Genomic DNA, 17,809 nt, shown 5'->3' on the forward strand with positions numbered 1-17,809 from the left:
GTAGTTTTAGTCAATCGCGAATGTTCGATCAGAATTGCGAAACTACTATAATCTATTTGTGTGTATATATATATATATATATATATATATATATATATATATATATATATATATATATATAAAGATCTTCATGAAATATTCCGATTCTAATTTAAGCAAACAGTTTCGCTGCAAATGCACGATAAAAATAGCTCTTACGATACACCAAGTATATAACAAAAAATTATACCAGCGCCATCTAAACATTTTATAAATCCGACTTAGCTTACATATCTTATTTATCGTGTTCTGTTCAATCGACTGAAGATAAGAAGCTTTACTATCGATTACGGTTCAGTGTTACAAAGATTTAACGCATTACATGAAATATTGTCTGACAGAAGTTTAACAGCTGATTCATACAATAGTAATATTAATTTGTTCTCTTACATATTATTGTGAATACCATTTCGAGTATCCAAGCACAAATCACCGCTATTCCGTTTTATTGTCAGTATTGGTCGACTAAAACTGGTGGTTACTCGTCGTACATGGCAAGTTAGCCTTCGTGGCCTTCCTGTTTGATAAACTATCATGTAGAAATAATCCGGTTGTCGTCACACTGTTAGACGTTTTAACTATTAACTGTGCAGTACAAATGCAATCTTAGCGAATAATATAGTTACGTACATTATGTGATTATACTTGAATCGATACAGACGATACAGTTTCGAGCTCATGCTTTGTGATTGTAAACATTAATCCACATTCGTATCCAGATATCAGCAGTTCTTCCGTTATGAATGCTTAGTAAGTTTTCCCCTCTTTTTCTTCTTATCTATCTAGATTTCATTGTCTTAGAGTGCTTCACTTGAGACTATCTCACCAATAAGCGCGTTGCATATAAGATATAAGTGGTGAAAAGAGAGCTTGGAAGATAAAAGACAATAATTGTCATTTTTTTAATCTAAATAAGCTCTATTTTAAATCAATATATGATAGTTTATTATATTTTATCATGTTATTAATAGATATCATGTAAACTGATTATATCTTTGTAAGTTTTATAAATTTATTTTTTTATTAATATCGTTTATATATATATATATATATATATATATATATATATATATATAAATTAGATATAAATTGACTTACCAGACATATTATCTATGGGCACCATGAATTTGCAAAGTTTCCACTTTTCACATTATTAATGGGAAAAGAAAAAATAAACATGTTTATGTGATCGATAAGTTTATTTGAATCATTATTCAATATGCAAGTAAACCTGAACACATATATTTTAATGTATTTAATTTATTAAATTTAATTGTATTAATTTTTCTTTTTTTTAGTAATAATGGAGATACATCACATTTATCAATTAAATTCTTTGCCTATGTTTTCTTTAATCATATGTGATTATTATTATATTTGATTACATACTATGTATTGATTAAACTTCACAAAATTTTTAATCTTTGCATAGTAACAGAGGTGCACCAGGTATATCAGGAAATGCTTTTGATTGCTGGGTTCAAAAGTCTAATATGCATGATGATTCTGCTATAACAAAGATGCAACATCAATTCTGGGTGACGAAACAGGTTTTATCTCGGAGATTGGGAAAAAAAGAGGATGAATGTATAATTGCTTCAGATGCTGAACTGGATGCAAAGCTAGAATTGTTCCGCAGTATCCAAGAATCTTGTTCTTACTTACAAAGAGTTATTGACAGATACCAAGAAAGATTATGTAGTGCGTTTTAACACATATTCTAATAAAAGATATTATAATTTTTTAATATATCTGTATTGTATATCTTTTTTTTAACAAATGTAAGAGTAAATTAATTTACTCTTACATTTAAGGGTAAATTTATAGTGTTATGATAATGAAATAATTTAAACATTCTATATAGATTTAGCTCAAGAGGAAAATGCAATGGGACGTTTCTTAAAAGATGCTGGAAAACAAGATAAAACTCGTGCTGGCAAAATGATGTCAGCAGTTGGAAAATCCTTATCTTATTCAGGTCAACAAAGACTTGCATTGAGAGCTCCTTTGGGTCGATTGTATCAAGAAGTAGAAACATTTAGGCAAAGAGCTATTGAAGATACATTACAAAATGTGCAAGCAATGGAAAAAGCTCGTACAGAATATCGAGCTGCTCTGTCATGGATGAAAAATATTTCTCAAGATTTAGATCCAGATACATCTAAACAAGTAGAAAGATTTAAAAAAGTTCAAGCACGTGTTAAACAGTAGGTTCCATTTTGAACATTCATGTAATACAAATATAATCACATTTATCTAAATTGCGCGCGCGTGCAGGCGCACATACATACATACATACATATGTATATATATATGTATATATATATATATATATATATATATATATATATATATATATATATATATATATATATATATATATTTATATATTGTGTTCGTTCTTATAAATTTAATTATGCTTAAGCAAAATTTTATCTGTCATAATTTAGGGGCAAAATAATTTTTGACAATCTGGCCCTTGACTGTCTTCAGAAGGTTGACTTATTAGCAGCGGCAAGGTGCAATATGTTCAGCCATGCCTTAGTTTTATATCAAACCACACTCCTGAATTTTACAAAGAAATCTGCACAAGCATACTCGACAATAGCAAACAGCTTCAAAGGCTATCAACATTTTGATTTCACAGTTGTACGAGAATTGGCTGAAACTTCTAGTAAATTGGCACAAGAAACAGGAGGTGATGACGATCCAGAAAATAAGGATAAGTGAGTTACAAAATGAAAATAAACATCATGTCGTTATTTTCCTTATATCAACTTTTATAGATTACCATTTTTCGATATGGATTATCATGATGATGTTGAAGAGGCACAAGAAGCTACTACAAATTCAGAAAATACCTCAGGGAAAACTAAACAAAGTGAGAAGCTCTTGGATATAGAAAATGAGCCAAAGGATATATTAATACATTTAGATGAGACTACAAATTCTTCGAGGAACGGAATTGTGCATAATACTAATGATACAGAAAATGATAAAGGTCTTGAAGAGTTCTTTGGAAATTTAATCTTAGAAAAAGATATCTCCAATAATACCGGACAATCGGTTACAAAAACAGAGGAGAATAATCATTCCACATTTAAGAAAAATTCTGAAGAGCAGAAGTTAGCAATGGATATATTTGAAGAGTGTAATACAAATTTTAATTTAACTGATTTACCATTGTTATCATCAGAAGCTCAACAGCAGCAATCATTAAATTTATTGACTTCCGAAAGTGCAGCATTATTCGATGAAATTCTGAATGATAAGCAACAATGCACAAATAATGATTGGGAAGGCATATCAAATGATACTTTCCTACCGCCAAATATTTTGAAACAGAGTTTGGGAGATGCAGCACTAGGTATGGGACAGAAGAGTGTCACAACTAATAACGTGGACGACAAAGTAAGTATATATAAATGTAGTCCAAAATAATAATAATGTCCCCTTTCTCTCTCTCTCTCTCTCTCTCTCTCTCCTGACGCCCTACACAATTAATATCACAATTCTTTTCATAGAAAAAGAACAAGACTGGAAAGCAAAAAGGTAACTCATGGTTGGACTTATTTGCAGAATTGGATCCATTGGCTAATCCAATGGAGAATCTTTCTGGTGATAGTAATGCTTCTGCTTAATTCATAATGCATTTTAATAATAATATTACCCTGACATTCGAATTACTTGATATTTATAACAATAAGGAAAACTATCAAGTTATCATTTATTATCAATGAATATCATAACACAGTGAATGTAATGTTTTCACTTGGTATAAGTTTGTATCAGTATTACCAGTGTGTTTGTAAACTTTTAAATTTAACATTCCAGATTTTTTTTTATATGTCAACTGTCAAGATCAAAACTATTTGAATTATATGAATTTTGTCATATAAGCTAGAGATACATACCAAAAATATAAAATTTAATGTTTATTGAATATTATGCTAGTCATATATATATATATATATATATATATATATATATATATATATATATATATATATATTTCAAATATATATTACAAAATCTTCAATATAAATAAATTTATTATGGATTTCTTCATAGTGTTCTAATAGACATATCCATACAAAGGAATGAAAGTATACTACATAAGTATATGTACTTCTGTTTATTTCAAATCTTTTTCATGATTTTATTTATTTTCTTAATTTTTTTTTCTTATTGCATATCAATCCATAACGTCTGAAGCCTCTGCTTGTAAACTAATATTTTAAATTAATAGATATTAAACACATATCTTTCAATAACAAAGAATTTGTATATATTTTTTCACGTTATTTTTTGTATTAAATTAAATAAATACTACAGACAGAGTTACAGGCATAGGCTCAGAAATATCATTTTGTTCAATATCATCTTGTTTATAACTTTCAAGTACTTATACATCAACCGAGGTAATCACAGTATTAATGTTAAAGTCGTAATGTATTTCAAATATAAAAAAGACACTTGAAATCATCCGAAATCTAATCTTCATCGGAAATATGTTTCAAGTTCAAGGCTCGTAAAATTGCGCTAGGGCAGTCTTGACTCTGAAATGGAAATAATAAGGAGGTTTGTTAACATGTGTTTATAATAAGTGGCAATAATGGATGGAGTAATATTTATCATTCATACTTGTCCAACAATTGAGTATCTTTCGTGTGACGTAGTTGTTGCAAGATACGATAAATTCCTAATTCTCTTAGACGTGCTTGCCGTTGTGCAGAACCGGGTTCGTCTCTCCAGACTAGGTTACATACACAAAAAATTGCTGCGACTTGTAGTTTCACATTGCTATGCATCTATATAAAATATATACACTGTACATATGAGATAATTATTAAATTAATAATTAATAATTAATCGATTATTCATCAAGTTAAATTAATAGATAAAATGCGAATATTTTTTATCGATTTAGTACACATATTTGGCATCACCGAACTTACAGCGATCAAAATCAAAATTTTTTTGTTATTCCACCCTATTAATAAAACAACTGTCCATAAACATGAGCAACGCCAGCTTATTTATAGAATCCAGAAAGAAGTTCTATTGATGGAAACAATAAAATATTAAAGTATTAATAACAATATACTATACGAACCATGTAATCCATAAGTTTCTTAAGCACGTCGTCATTAGCCATAATGTGATCTCTAGCTCGGTCACCGTCAGCGACATTTGCTAAAATGCAAAGCGCTTGCTCCTTGACATCCGCTGGATGTTCTGGATCTTCCAGTACTAAGATAACCGCTTGCATGACGTGAGTGGCATGCTCGCCCATTATACGATCTATGTGAGCCTTAGTAGAAAGCAAGTTTCGTAATAGCCCCAACGTTTTCATCAATACGCTCAACTCTGGATCGGCCAGAAGGCGAAAGATTTGATCAGTGCCCAGGCACGAGAGTATTTGCGACTTTACACGTTGCTCCGCTTGAAAAGCCACATTCATTAAGGCCCAAATACCATTCAGTCGGAGTGCGGATTCGGGTCGTTTAGTGAGAGAACACAACAACTCTACTCCACCAGATTCGAGAATTGGTTCTTTGCTCGGACTAAACTCCAATAGTAAATTACATAAAGTACTCGAGGCAACAGTTAATAAATCACCTTCACCTTCGCCTCTACCTATAGTACAATAATTATAACAATATTAATAGAAGTTCATAAACGACGATTGAATACTAATAATAACAGCTAATTATAAGCATTGATTTCTTTATTCCTCTTCTTCTTTTGAAAAAATGATCTTACAATGCAGATAGAGAAAAGAGAATAGGGATGTATTCATTGTTTTCATCTAAACGCATAAAAAAAGATACGTCGCCCCATTTTAAATTTACATATGTCAATTTTGTTATATCTCGAAATATTTGCACTAGATTTCTTGCTTTTTTGCAAAATGTTAATATGATCAATCTCAACAAAAAAATTTAAAAGGTGACGAACTTTTTTTCGATACGTGTATTTTTATTATACTACAGTTCTCTTGGTTCTTATATAGAATAAAGAAAGATAATTCACAATGTATATGAATACCTTTTTTCAATGTTTTTCTTTTTCTTTTTGATTAAATTGTTATTTCGAAATTTAAGACTAAATCTACTATGCTGTATCTTACATGCAATATATGCATGCAAGATACATGTTCATTAATGTCTGCCAATATCTATTATAGTATAATCTGTAATATGCTTATTGTAAATGTATTATCATATTTTACCCTCCAACCCCTTGTCTGCTCCATGTAACAACTGCATAAGCGGCCTCCACACTGCATGATCCTGAAACGTAGTGCGAAGCTGTTGCACGCTCCTCGAAAGAGAGTGCAAACATCTAACCGCGGCTAAACGAACGCGGGATCCGCCGGGATCCTGAAGACCAGAGACAACTTGTTCCATAAGACTTTCTGTTTCAATAATACGCTTTCGAATGTCTTCATCGTTAGCACCGAGAGATGCGAATGCTCTAAACGCGGCTTGTCGCATATCTTGCGTTAATGTTGCATCCTGGACCTGGAACAAAAAAATCGTATACATTTTTACATGAATACCAAAAATAAAAAAATAATATATATTAATATATATATATATATATATATATATATATATATATATATATATATATATATATATAATCGTGGATTACTTGTGGATGTGGTCTTAGCAGCTCTGCCAGTGTCGGTATCAAATGATTACTGATAGATGCTAAACGCTGCAGATCTGTATCAACTTCGGTAAGGTATGCAAGTGTCTCGGCTGCGGCGACTCTCTCGCGTGGTGGTCGGTCTCGATGACACAATCGAACGAGACACGGCAATGCGCGATACACCACTCGCGGATCGGTAGATGGCAATGCGCCGGCTCTATGCATATACGCGATGCATCTTGCCGCTTCGAGCTGTATCAACGAGCTCTTTTCACGTCCCATTAATTGGCCTAATGCCACAGGTACCAATCTACCATGGACGGTATTCGTGCTGGCTGATGCAACCATAACAGATACCATGTGATTCTGGTAACACATGTTTGCTAAGCAGGCCAAAGCTGGTAATTGAATGTCGGACAGAGGGGAATCCAATTGCATTGCCAACGTTTCTACTGCTCCGCCTTTGGATAGAGCATTTTGTTCCTCTGTTGTCTAATAAGCAAGTTTGCAAATTAGTTTCTTCATGACTCTAATATTTTTTTTATTTCACAAGTTTTATGTTATCTCTTTACCTTACATGCTGTAGTCAAAATCGTCGCGACACAAACTTGACAGGTAACTGATCGACTTGCTAAGGACAACAATCGTGGTACTAATGCAGGATCTTGGTAAATCGAGTGAACTGGTGCTGCTGCATGCTGGAACACTGTACGCAGACATCGCAAACAGGCTTCGTTCAATTGGTCCAATATCTTTGTCTTGCCATCCATAGAAATCTCAGGAGTTGGTGCAGAAAGCAAGACTTGAAGAAGCAATGGAACTACACCTAAATCTATAAGCGCCAATACATGCTGGTCTGTGCCTTTGGCTAAAGAGCCCAATGTTACCGCAGATTCTAATCTTACACGATCGCTTATAGTACCAGACGTATCTCCGAGCAATTGCAAAAGCCGAGGTACCACACCCTGAGCTATAACGGAACCCTTTTGTCTGTTGCTACCAATCACCGAATTCTTGAGGCAACTGAAAAAAAAAAAAAAAAAATAAAATAAAATATTCATGTTGCTAAAAGTTAATACAATTTTTACATATCAGGTAAAAGAATTTTTGATCGAAGGAAACAAATTACGTTACATACTTAAGGTTAAGTGCAATTTACACTCACATAATCGCCTCCAGACATTTCTGCGGATCTGGTGAATATAGTTCATCGATATAACTCCTCGAACTCTCGATGTCCTATAAGATCGTGATATAATTTTTTATCTTACAAATAATAGTAATAATAAAATTCTACGAGATCTGTTGGAACGTCAAATGACCATTTACCGGAGACCGCGTACAAATCCAATACGCCATCGAACTCACCATATATGGCTGCATCACCGAGACCATGTGTAGGATTGCGTTCTCACATAAATATTTCGTGAATCGTTTAATTCGATCGATCTCTTCGCGGAGCAACTGCCACGAGGATCATCAAAAATCCAGTTGGCGTATCACGCGAAACGTTCGCGACTCGATCGTGCGCTGCGTTCTAGCCTAGCGTTCTCGTGTTCTGAAGGTTGCATTCGGGGGTCGGGGTCGGGGTGCGCCGAGAGCGCACTTTTGTAGAGTCCCTGTAGGACTGCGAGGTTCAAGAACGTCACCCGAGCACCCAAGTGCACCCGATATTATAGTTTACGTCACGTCAACTATAATATCGGACGTACCCGACGTGACGTTCTCGAACGCATCTAATAAGAGTTTGGACATACTGGCTGCGTTCCGATATTCATCGCTAGTACTGAAAATCTATAATGTACGTGACGTAAAATGTATATTTTCAGTTCAGTACTGCCGGCAGTTAATATCGTATAACGCAGCCAATAGTGATACAGGATACAGTAATAGCAACGTTTGATTGATCCACCATTTCTTGACAATTCCCGCTGATATTCGAATTATAGAAATAGCAGTAACAGTTAATTATCGCAATGGAAATTGAAAATACACGTATTAAAGGCTAGAATGGCTAGCAATGTATATTAACTTATAATTCAATTTTTATAATTCTTTTTGTAAAAATTATATTTTATATTATATTGTAAAGTATGTTTTTGTAATTACATTTGACAAATGTATATCATTGTAAATTGTATATTCTTTATTATCTTATATAATAGAAAATACACTTTGATTGAAAATTGTTTTTTAATTTGATGTGTGCATATTACAGATAAAAAAATCGTGGTCGAAATCAGTCGAGATGTGTAATCAGGATATTAGTAATGGGATTGAGTAAATTGCTAACTGGATTGATAACTGAATTGAAACTTAAGTCACAATATACTATGTATTGTGCTTAAGTATTGATTGATTCTAGTCATCATATAAATTTAAAAAATGATTTTGTATGATTTTAGACAGATTTTCGTGAGATAAATGAGTATGATATAAATTAATAAAAAATAAAATGATCTGATAAATTTTTATTCGTACATGTTATATGTATATACAAAGGGCGTTCACGAAACAGCTAACGAAGCTCCTAATAACCTGTGAGGGAATTTGTGCTCCATCATAACCAATGACGTGGATATAGGTTAAGTTTTTCTCCGCTCATGTGTAAGCAGTAGATATATGCAAATAAATAAAATCAGTTGTATCGGGCAGGTTTTTCACGAAGAACAATTTGTAAATAATGTTCGAAATCACGGATACACAGAGTGAGTGCAGAGATTCACAAACCAAATATTGATCGTACTCGTGACTAGTAACAATAAGCCGGCAAATATCTGAAACAACGATTAAATGCTGTTGATTTTACTATAAGGGATGTGTTTCAGAGATCGGGGTAGGATTGGCAGGATTTGGTATTTCTTTTCTATTCCTTGGTGTATTATTACTCTTTGATAAGGGTTTACTTGCTATTGGAAATGTAAGATTATACTCTTGCTATTTGTTTAAACAAATTCTACACAGTTAGATACACTTCTTTTTAAATTGTTCTTTATAGCTATTGTTTATATCGGGACTTGCGTGTGTAATCGGGCCATGGAGAACTTTAAATTTCTTCTTTCAAAGACATAAAATGAAAGCCAGTGTCTCATTCCTAGGAGGTATTTTTGTAGTGCTCATGGGCTGGCCCCTTGTGGGAATGATTTTAGAAACTTATGGCTTTGTATTGCTATTTAGGTAAGTGTGATGCACTTTAATAAACTTGTCACTAGACTATACAAGAATTATTTCTGTAAAAATATAATTTATTATATATTTTTTTTTTTATTCCAGTGGTTTTCTACCAGTAGCAATAAATTTCCTTCGAAGGGTACCTTTATTAGGAACTATATTGAATATGCCTGGTATCAGTCGAATTTTGGACATAATAGCAGGTGATTCCAATAGGACAACTGTATGATAATTATATAATTTAAATGTTAACTTTAAAAATATCAACACATTTTTGTTTAAAACTTGTATATAAAACAATCATATATCATGTTCCATATTTTTTTTTCTGTCATTCCTGTTTTAGAATGTTAGTTGTCAGGTAGAAATTTTTGTACAAAAACAAAAATATATACATATATATATATAAAATTTACCTCCTATAAATGTAAGACAATATCAGTAAGCATAGTATAAATTGATTTGTATATTTCTAGTTTACATAAATATAATTTGTATATGCTATCTGATTACGTTAAGAGTGTGCTCAATTGCATATATATGTAAAGCATTCCATAAAATTTTATGCAAAAAGGAAGTAACGGTCTAAATGTTTTTTATCTAATTACTCAATAAATCAGTAAATAATTGCCAAAAGCACATACTCTTTCCCTGACCAGATAATAAATGTTTTTTGAGACAAAATAATAAATAAACATGTTTAATGTATCATATATCAATAAGATGTTTTATATATCAAAATTGAGAAGTTATATTCAATATATATAAAATCCTTTTTTAAATTTTCAAAAAAATAAAAGAGAAATTGATATTACAAAAATATTAAGAGCACGTTGGATTACTTAAGCTAATTGAAATTAATAACGGATTAAAACAAGATATTTAATATAATTATTAAAATTTTTTAATTTTTACTAAAATAATTTAATTAGCTAAATAATTTGATTTAGATGTATTATGTGAAAAGAAAGGGAAGACTAAATCCAGTTTTCAAATAAATTTTTATTATTGACAGGGTAAAACAAAAATTTCCGAATGTATGAAATTTTATATCGTTTTTATTGATTTGTTGCTTTCCCTGCATGCATCCTAACATGAACAGATCAGATGCATACATTCTGAGTGTACCGTCCTTTATCTTATACATAATTGTCTGGAGTGCGAAATTAAATTATCGTCCACCAAAATTTAATGGACTGGCTGATATCATTAAAATGATATTTTATTAATTATGAATTATGAATTATCTACAACGGGCCGAGAATAAGGGCGGGGGGCGGCCCAAGCTACGCGCCCCGCCGTCGTAATATTTTGTCGCGCGTCCCCCTCTCTCATCGATTTCGCGTGCGCTGACTTGATTCACTAAATTATTACTTTCAGTACTCAATATCCTGACCGGTCTATTTATTTCAACGCGTATGTGTGGAACATTTTCCAGGTAACAGGTGTTCGCGATACCTCCGCGATTGTATTTGCCTCTTCGTCATTTTTACGATAATAGAATATGAAAATACGCGTAATGTCAACCGTTGCAAGAAAATACTGAATCCGGCAATAAGTTAAGCAGATTCTCTTCTATTTTTTTTTTTACGTTTACAATTTTTGCCGAGTTTTATGCATTTTACAAGTTGCTACGTCGAACGTCCTCGGCCTGAATTACTTGTTCATGTTACTGACAGCAAGTCTTCTGTCTCTGGGAATCGCTATCAAATCGGATGGTATGGATAATAATGACGATGTTTGTGATTGTGAAAGTAATGAGACGAGGATCGTTTTAGCGCTTTAAAGAAGATTCTTGATCTCGTCGTACAACACGAGTACGAGCGCACCGCCGGTACCACGGAGAACGTTGGAGAATGCGCCCTTGAAGAAAGCATTACCACCCTCCGTTTTGTAAATAGTGGCCCAACAGTGGAGAGTGTTTTTATACAGAATGTCAGTCTTGGCACGGCCAGACTGCATCATCATACGTCTACGTACTGTATCAAATGGATAGGACACAATACCCGCGACAGTGGTTACGGTCTGCAACAGATTTTAATGAATAAACAAGACAGTTTGATGAAACTGCACGAGTCTACACAAACAACAAAATTAAAATCGTCTTCTCACCTGGGCAATACCCCATGAGATAAGGAATGGAGTCTTCTTGGGATCTGGTAACATACCACGGGCAGTATCATAGAAACCGAAGTAAGACGCACGGTAAATAATGATACCCTGCACCGAGACGCCAAAGCCACGATATAGACCGATGAGCCCATCAGCTTTGAAGATCTTAGTTAAGCAGTTTCCCAATCCTGTAAATTCACGTTCGCCACCGGCCTTGCCTACATCAGCAGCCAACCTAATACGTGACAATGCAACAATAATTTTTAGTATCAATAATATGAATTTTTAGAAACTTAATTGCTAGAAAATTGATTTTTTTATGACATTTTACTCTGATACAATTTACTCATGTAAACATGCTAATAATAAAGGCTATATTATTTTTCATTAATTAAATATTCAAATTTAGATGGAGGAAAAAAAAAAAAAAAAAGTACTTATAAAAATATATAAAATTAAAAATTATAAATAAAATTAAATTACAATACAATTCACCTCTCTAAAATTACTAATTACTTATTGATTAAAAATAATTTTTGTATTGATACGACTTAAAATGCATCGAGTAATTATTTACCTAGTTCTAGCAAAGTCAAGTGGATAGACAAAGCACAAAGATGTAGCTCCTGCAGCACCACCAGATGCGAGATTCCCAAGGAAATAACGCATGAACTGAGTGTTTTTATCAACACCACCAAGGAAAATCTGCTTATACTTGTCTTTAAAAGCAAAATTCAAAGCCTGCGTTGGGAAATATCTGATCACATTGGCAAAATTGCCACGCCAGTAACTAAGGAATCCTTGTTCTTTTGGGATGCGAACGAAACAATCGATCATACCTAAAGAAAAAGAAAATAATATATAATATATAATATATATAATATATATATATATATATATATACACATATGTAAGATATAATGTAAAAATAAACATATACATATATGAAATTTATATTTTAATTTTTAACGTTATTTAAATGTTTCAGAGATTGGAAAATAAGAATGTATGCGAGAAAGATTTTTTTATATAATATTAAAATTTAATACAATTTTACTGGTACTAAAAATTGATGAATGGCCACATTTTAGCTATGTACAAATAACAATCAAAAAGATTGCGGCGAATCGATAAGTAGTTTTAGTTATGGTTTTTTCGTTTTTCCCATCGAGCAATTTCATTCAATAATCACAATTGTTTAATGTACCGATTAAATTTTACAGCCGATTTTAGATAATGACATTTTTCTAAGCATTTTTTTTTATAAATCGAGACAGGACCGTCTCGATAACGTGTTTCCTGCTTGATGTGAATGAATCAGCTTAAGATCTTAATGGACGGCATAAATTCGTGACGCGTGGAAGTAGACAGAAAAATCCGGTCTCGTGGTCGACGAAAAGGCGGCCATGTTGGACCGCACCGTCATCGATCGGGGTTAAGACTGTTAAGAGAACGAAGGAGAAGCCACGCGCTGCCATCTGGCTCTGAACGATGCGTTTTATTGAAATATCGATCCATCATGAGAATGAAGAGTATCTACATGCGATCGGCCTCGGCGTGGCCGACGTAAGTTATGTAATGTAAGTCGCCGAAATTTATGTTCGACCTTTGTTATATAAATGCGTGGACTTTCTCGACGCGATATATATTCTCGCGAGTCTATCGCGCGCGGGATATACGAGGCATCCGTTACTACCTCTAACGGCATTACATAATGGCCATATCTCTTCCTTCCTCTATCGAGTCATGCTGTAACCTGCTCGTGTTTGCAGGTTTGCACACCCTGGGAACAATGGCACGTTCGAGATTACTGGCTACTGTCACATGTTCCATGGGGCTGCCATTCATGCCATTCCGCCACGCGCCGTATTAACGGTACCGGGTTTTCCGGAGACAATTTCACGCGGTACGCCCGTACTTCGTTCCTCTCGCATTATTCTCGTGTCATTACCGTCTGCGTGAGACGCGGCCAGTACTTTTCGCATGATTCTTTTAGACATGAGACAAGAAAAAAAAAGATATATATATAAACACATAAACTTACCCTTGTAACGCTTATCCTCGGCTATCTGCTTGGAGATGTGCTGTACCTGCAGCAACAACTTGACTCGCTCGATGGGTGCGACGGCGGTTTTGGAAATCGCTGCGGCCACACCGCCAGCGAGGAAATCCTTTGCGAACGCCACGGGATCCGCGAGACCAGACATCGTGAGGTGTTGGGTGCGTGTGTGTCAATGAAATACGGGTAACGTAAAGGATAGAGAGAGAGGAGAGACTCCCGATGTCTAAGTGTTTCGGACGCGCGCCGGACAACGAGTGAGCGAGGCAGAGATCGCTCGTCATGAGCGAACGGACGGGAGCCTTCGCTAAGAATAGCCGCGCATGTCACGTGTATCAATCTGCGCAACTACGAAATCGCTAGCGCACGTCATCGCAGGTCGCGTACCTGCGGTGTCTCGGGACCGTGACACACGCCGCCGTGACACTCGGGCCGGGCTTCCGCCCGAATTCGCAACCTTTATCTTTTCGCGGTCGATCTTTTGGCGATACGCCGCATTACTTTTCACGTCCGCCCGATCCTTCGCGACCCGCGCAAATTTCGCGTTCGAAAGCCGCCCCTTCTCGCGCCGCGAGACGACGACGACGACGTCCTGTCCAGCCATAACCGGCCTATCGCGGCCGTGATCCGTCGCGGGTATTCGAAATTTTGAACTTCCTGCGATGGCGGGAAAATTAACTTTGGAATGCGCATAATATAATCACAATTTATCGCTTCTTCAATTGTTTCTTTCGATTAATAAAATATTATTAAAAGTGTGTATAAGTGTGTGTGTATATATATATATATATATATATATATATATATATATATATAAAGAAAGAATATTTTATAATACAATGTAACGAGGTTACGATGAACTTTGAAGATTAATCTAATGAATGAAATATATCAATTGAAAGGGCTAATAAAAACTAGCAGTAGTCTTAGCAATTATAACAAGTAGTCCTTGGAAATGGCTTCTCTCGCATTCTTAATTAAAGTTAATTATAAACGTTAGTTTTGCCTAATCTAAGTAATACATTATTAGATAACTATTAAAGTAAAAATTTTAGTACAACTTTTACACACATACACGTGTGTGTGTGTGTGTATTCTTTGAGATAATATATAGACTTTAGATATTACATTAAAAAAATTAAATTTAATATTTTCTATTTATTGATTAGCAAAATTTTAAAAGTTTGAATTTATATCGGTTCATTGTTGCCAATTTATAAATGTTAACCAAATATGACCACGTGATTGCGTGAAGTTGTAAGAGTATCTCGAGTCTTCACCTATTTTCAGGACACAAGCTGATGGTACTTTAGTTCTTTAAAGTGACCGCGAATGAGCTTGCGCGTTCCTGTCAAGAACAAAAACGAAATACAAGGTCAATTCTCCCCGAAGGAGGAGGTCAACGGGACGCATTTCTTGCGTAATCCTGGCTTACAGCCATCGCATTGCGGAGGACCGCGCCAGGGTTCAATGGGGTAACGTCAAAAAAAGCAGAGTGTATTTATACATTTGTGAGAAAAGCGCGCGCGCGCGCGAGCGAAATAGGCGATGCTAAAATCAGCTGTCTCTGGCTTATGTACTTGTGTAGTGTACTACACGTTTGTGTCGATATCGATCACGAAGCATTCCTTTGATTTGTGCACATATCATCAACAGCGATACATTTTCTCTCTGTATGCGTTGGAGAACAAATCACGAATAGATACGATTACTTTGATCTTTCAGTCCGAGCTTGATTTGAACGTAACACCTTGATACAATTCGAATTATACTTGACATTGACCTTACAATTAAATTTAGAATAGAATCTACTAACCGATTGAGATAGAAAAGACGCTTCAAGTGTAGATGAATTTAGAGTCCATTTTTAGTTTTAATTAAATGTTGAAGGTTAGCATCTATTGTGACTTACTAATTTTTAAAGATTGCATTTTTTGACGAACAAAAAATAATTTACAAATAAAACAAAATAAAATTGATCTAAATAAAATTAATTGAAAAAGCAATATGTTGCCATTAATTTATACTTGTATTGTCTATTACAGTCTCGTTAGCAGTCCTTCGGATATCTAACAATGATCGGATGCGTATCTTGCACTTTCAGCTTATTGTTCTGCATCAAATAATTCATCAAATCAAATTATTTTTATCAATATTGTGAGATAAACCCTACATTCTGGATGAAAAAGAACATGGAATGAGAAAGTATATATAGTAAGTAATTATAATGTCAGATAAATGATTATATATTTTTCTTCAACTAATTAGATTTTTAGTCTCAAAAACTTTACCATCATTGACAATATTTCAATCTTTAAGAATTTGGGAGATTATATTGCACAATGTATGCAAAATAGAAATTATACAAAAATAAAATATTCATTTATAAGAAATATTTTACTCTCTAATATAAATAATTTTATTAAAATTAACCGAATTATATCTACATAAGATTTTAGAAAATAATATGATGTGCGTTTATTTTCTCCTGTAATTATTAGCTTTATACCAATGATTAAAAAATAAGCTTTTTCTGTGTAATTAAGAATTTTCCAACATGCTCAGCTATTCATTACACCGATATAAACCTATCTGATGAGATAAGATGAGGAAGCCGCATGATAAGTGCGAAGAGATTTAAATAAAATTTTCTATGATACATAATACATAATACATACTGATTCAATATATTCATAATTCGTAAAAATATACACGACAGACCACATGCCGACGTTATCAACTCGGGCTCGTTAGAGGTCGGCCCCGAGATCGGGAACTTGAATGTCGCGTATTGGATTAAGTGACGACCTTGAGATAGACTGCCACGTTTTGCGACTGCGTAACCGTTCCATGTCCGCGATTTTCCATAAACGATCAATGCACCTGAAAAAGCGTTCCTAGCCAGTTTTGTTATCATTGCGAGTCAAATGTAATTGCAAAACGCGTCTCACTTAGACAGTACGTGGTACTGAAAAACGAATAAGTCATTATCGTTGTTATAAGCTTCGACTTCATGAGCGTAATATAATAAGAACGATTATTGCCTCTTCTAAAGTAACAATATTTTGCGATTTATTGACGTTGCTCAAATCGGCTGGTATTTTTATTTTATAAACCATGGTTCATGAACTTTTATTAACTTATCTAAATCAATAATATAAGAAATTAAAAAAAAAAAATAAAAAAAATTCTAATTTAATTAATTTTACTAACTATTATTTAATAATAATTGAACAATCTATTTTGTATGTGTGTGTGTATACAGTATACCAAAATATAATCAATGTGGATTTGAAAGTTCAGAGTAAGTGTTTCACGATATTATTTTGTGAGATCGGTTGCAATCGAGTTGTTGGCTGTCCCTGATAAGCTTATGTGTGTATATATATATATATATATATATATATATATATATATATATATGAATATTTAAATAGAAATATATAAATGTAATACCTTTATGTAACGCCTTATGTTTCATTATTTCGTACATCATTTATCAATTATATACGAACTTAAACAATTTTGCTGGAAATTTCTGCATATAATATGCAATGTAAATATTTATCCAATATTTAATTAATTCCTGATGTATGTAAAAAAATATATGTAAATAATAGAAAACATTTTTTCTATATTTCGCAATCCAAAACTTTATGGGAAAATGTGCTACTCTGATTTGTACCCACGTATATTCATATCGTATAAAAATAGATTTCTGTGTAAAAATAAATATGACATGTCCAATGTTTAATATCATAGTACATC

General features: G+C 33.5%; 5 protein-coding genes across 12 annotated transcripts in view; 3 read left to right on the forward strand and 2 right to left on the reverse strand.

Moving 5' to 3' along the window:
• The first annotated feature begins 199 nt into the window (after positions 1–199).
• LOC126852099 (islet cell autoantigen 1-like protein) lies at positions 200–3,997 on the forward strand. Of its 5 annotated transcripts, none has more exons than XM_050596572.1 (6): positions 200–406; positions 1,472–1,740; positions 1,904–2,246; positions 2,490–2,765; positions 2,826–3,450; positions 3,564–3,997. In XM_050596572.1, the coding sequence occupies exons 2-6, from the start codon at positions 1,533–1,535 to the stop codon at positions 3,678–3,680; spliced, it is 1,569 nt and encodes a 522-aa protein (XP_050452529.1). In that variant the 5' UTR covers positions 200–406; positions 1,472–1,532; the 3' UTR covers positions 3,681–3,997. The 5 variants fall into 5 exon arrangements, with proteins under 5 accessions (XP_050452529.1, XP_050452526.1, XP_050452527.1 ...); XM_050596569.1 differs by lacking the exon at positions 200–406 and adding an exon at positions 595–789; XM_050596570.1 differs by lacking the exon at positions 200–406 and adding an exon at positions 595–789 and having other exon boundaries at positions 1,478–1,740.
• A 162-nt stretch (positions 3,998–4,159) lies between these two features.
• LOC126852095 (armadillo repeat-containing protein 8-like) lies at positions 4,160–8,382 on the reverse strand. 2 transcript variants are annotated; one of them, XR_007687790.1, is made up of 8 exons: positions 8,068–8,382; positions 7,865–7,938; positions 7,272–7,722; positions 6,700–7,191; positions 6,275–6,566; positions 5,156–5,679; positions 4,684–4,795; positions 4,160–4,598 (listed from the first exon to the last, which is right to left on the reverse strand). XR_007687790.1 is itself a non-coding variant. In XM_050596566.1 (8 exons), the coding sequence occupies exons 1-8, from the start codon at positions 8,092–8,094 to the stop codon at positions 4,562–4,564; spliced, it is 2,064 nt and encodes a 687-aa protein (XP_050452523.1). In that variant the 5' UTR covers positions 8,095–8,382; the 3' UTR covers positions 4,160–4,561. The 2 variants fall into 2 exon arrangements, 1 of the variants encoding a protein (XP_050452523.1); XM_050596566.1 differs by having other exon boundaries at positions 4,684–4,850.
• Positions 8,383–8,973: 591 nt separating this feature from the next.
• On the forward strand, positions 8,974–10,178 carry LOC126852118 (vesicle transport protein GOT1B). Its single transcript, XM_050596604.1, has 4 exons — positions 8,974–9,407; positions 9,528–9,619; positions 9,698–9,876; positions 9,973–10,178. The coding sequence occupies exons 1-4, from the start codon at positions 9,383–9,385 to the stop codon at positions 10,097–10,099; spliced, it is 423 nt and encodes a 140-aa protein (XP_050452561.1). The 5' UTR covers positions 8,974–9,382; the 3' UTR covers positions 10,100–10,178.
• Positions 10,179–10,852: 674 nt separating this feature from the next.
• Positions 10,853–14,317, reverse strand: LOC126852111 (ADP,ATP carrier protein). Its single transcript, XM_050596595.1, has 4 exons — positions 14,027–14,317; positions 12,560–12,821; positions 11,983–12,217; positions 10,853–11,895 (listed from the first exon to the last, which is right to left on the reverse strand). Exons 1-4 carry the CDS (start codon positions 14,187–14,189, stop codon positions 11,653–11,655), a joined length of 903 nt encoding a protein of 300 aa, XP_050452552.1. The 5' UTR covers positions 14,190–14,317; the 3' UTR covers positions 10,853–11,652.
• LOC126852092 (protein furry) overlaps positions 13,029–17,809 on the forward strand; it is a 36,464-nt gene continuing 31,683 nt past the window's right edge. The window contains exons 1-3 of one of the 3 annotated variants that reach the window (XM_050596554.1): positions 13,029–13,562; positions 15,332–15,516; positions 16,087–16,255. The gene's annotated coding sequence lies outside the window, so the exon portion shown is untranslated. The other 2 variants (XM_050596556.1, XM_050596555.1) reach the window with 2 other exon arrangements.

The sequence above is a fragment of the Cataglyphis hispanica genome, chromosome 9, assembly GCF_021464435.1.
Source record: "Cataglyphis hispanica isolate Lineage 1 chromosome 9, ULB_Chis1_1.0, whole genome shotgun sequence".
NCBI classification, from domain to species: domain Eukaryota; kingdom Metazoa; phylum Arthropoda; class Insecta; order Hymenoptera; family Formicidae; genus Cataglyphis; species Cataglyphis hispanica.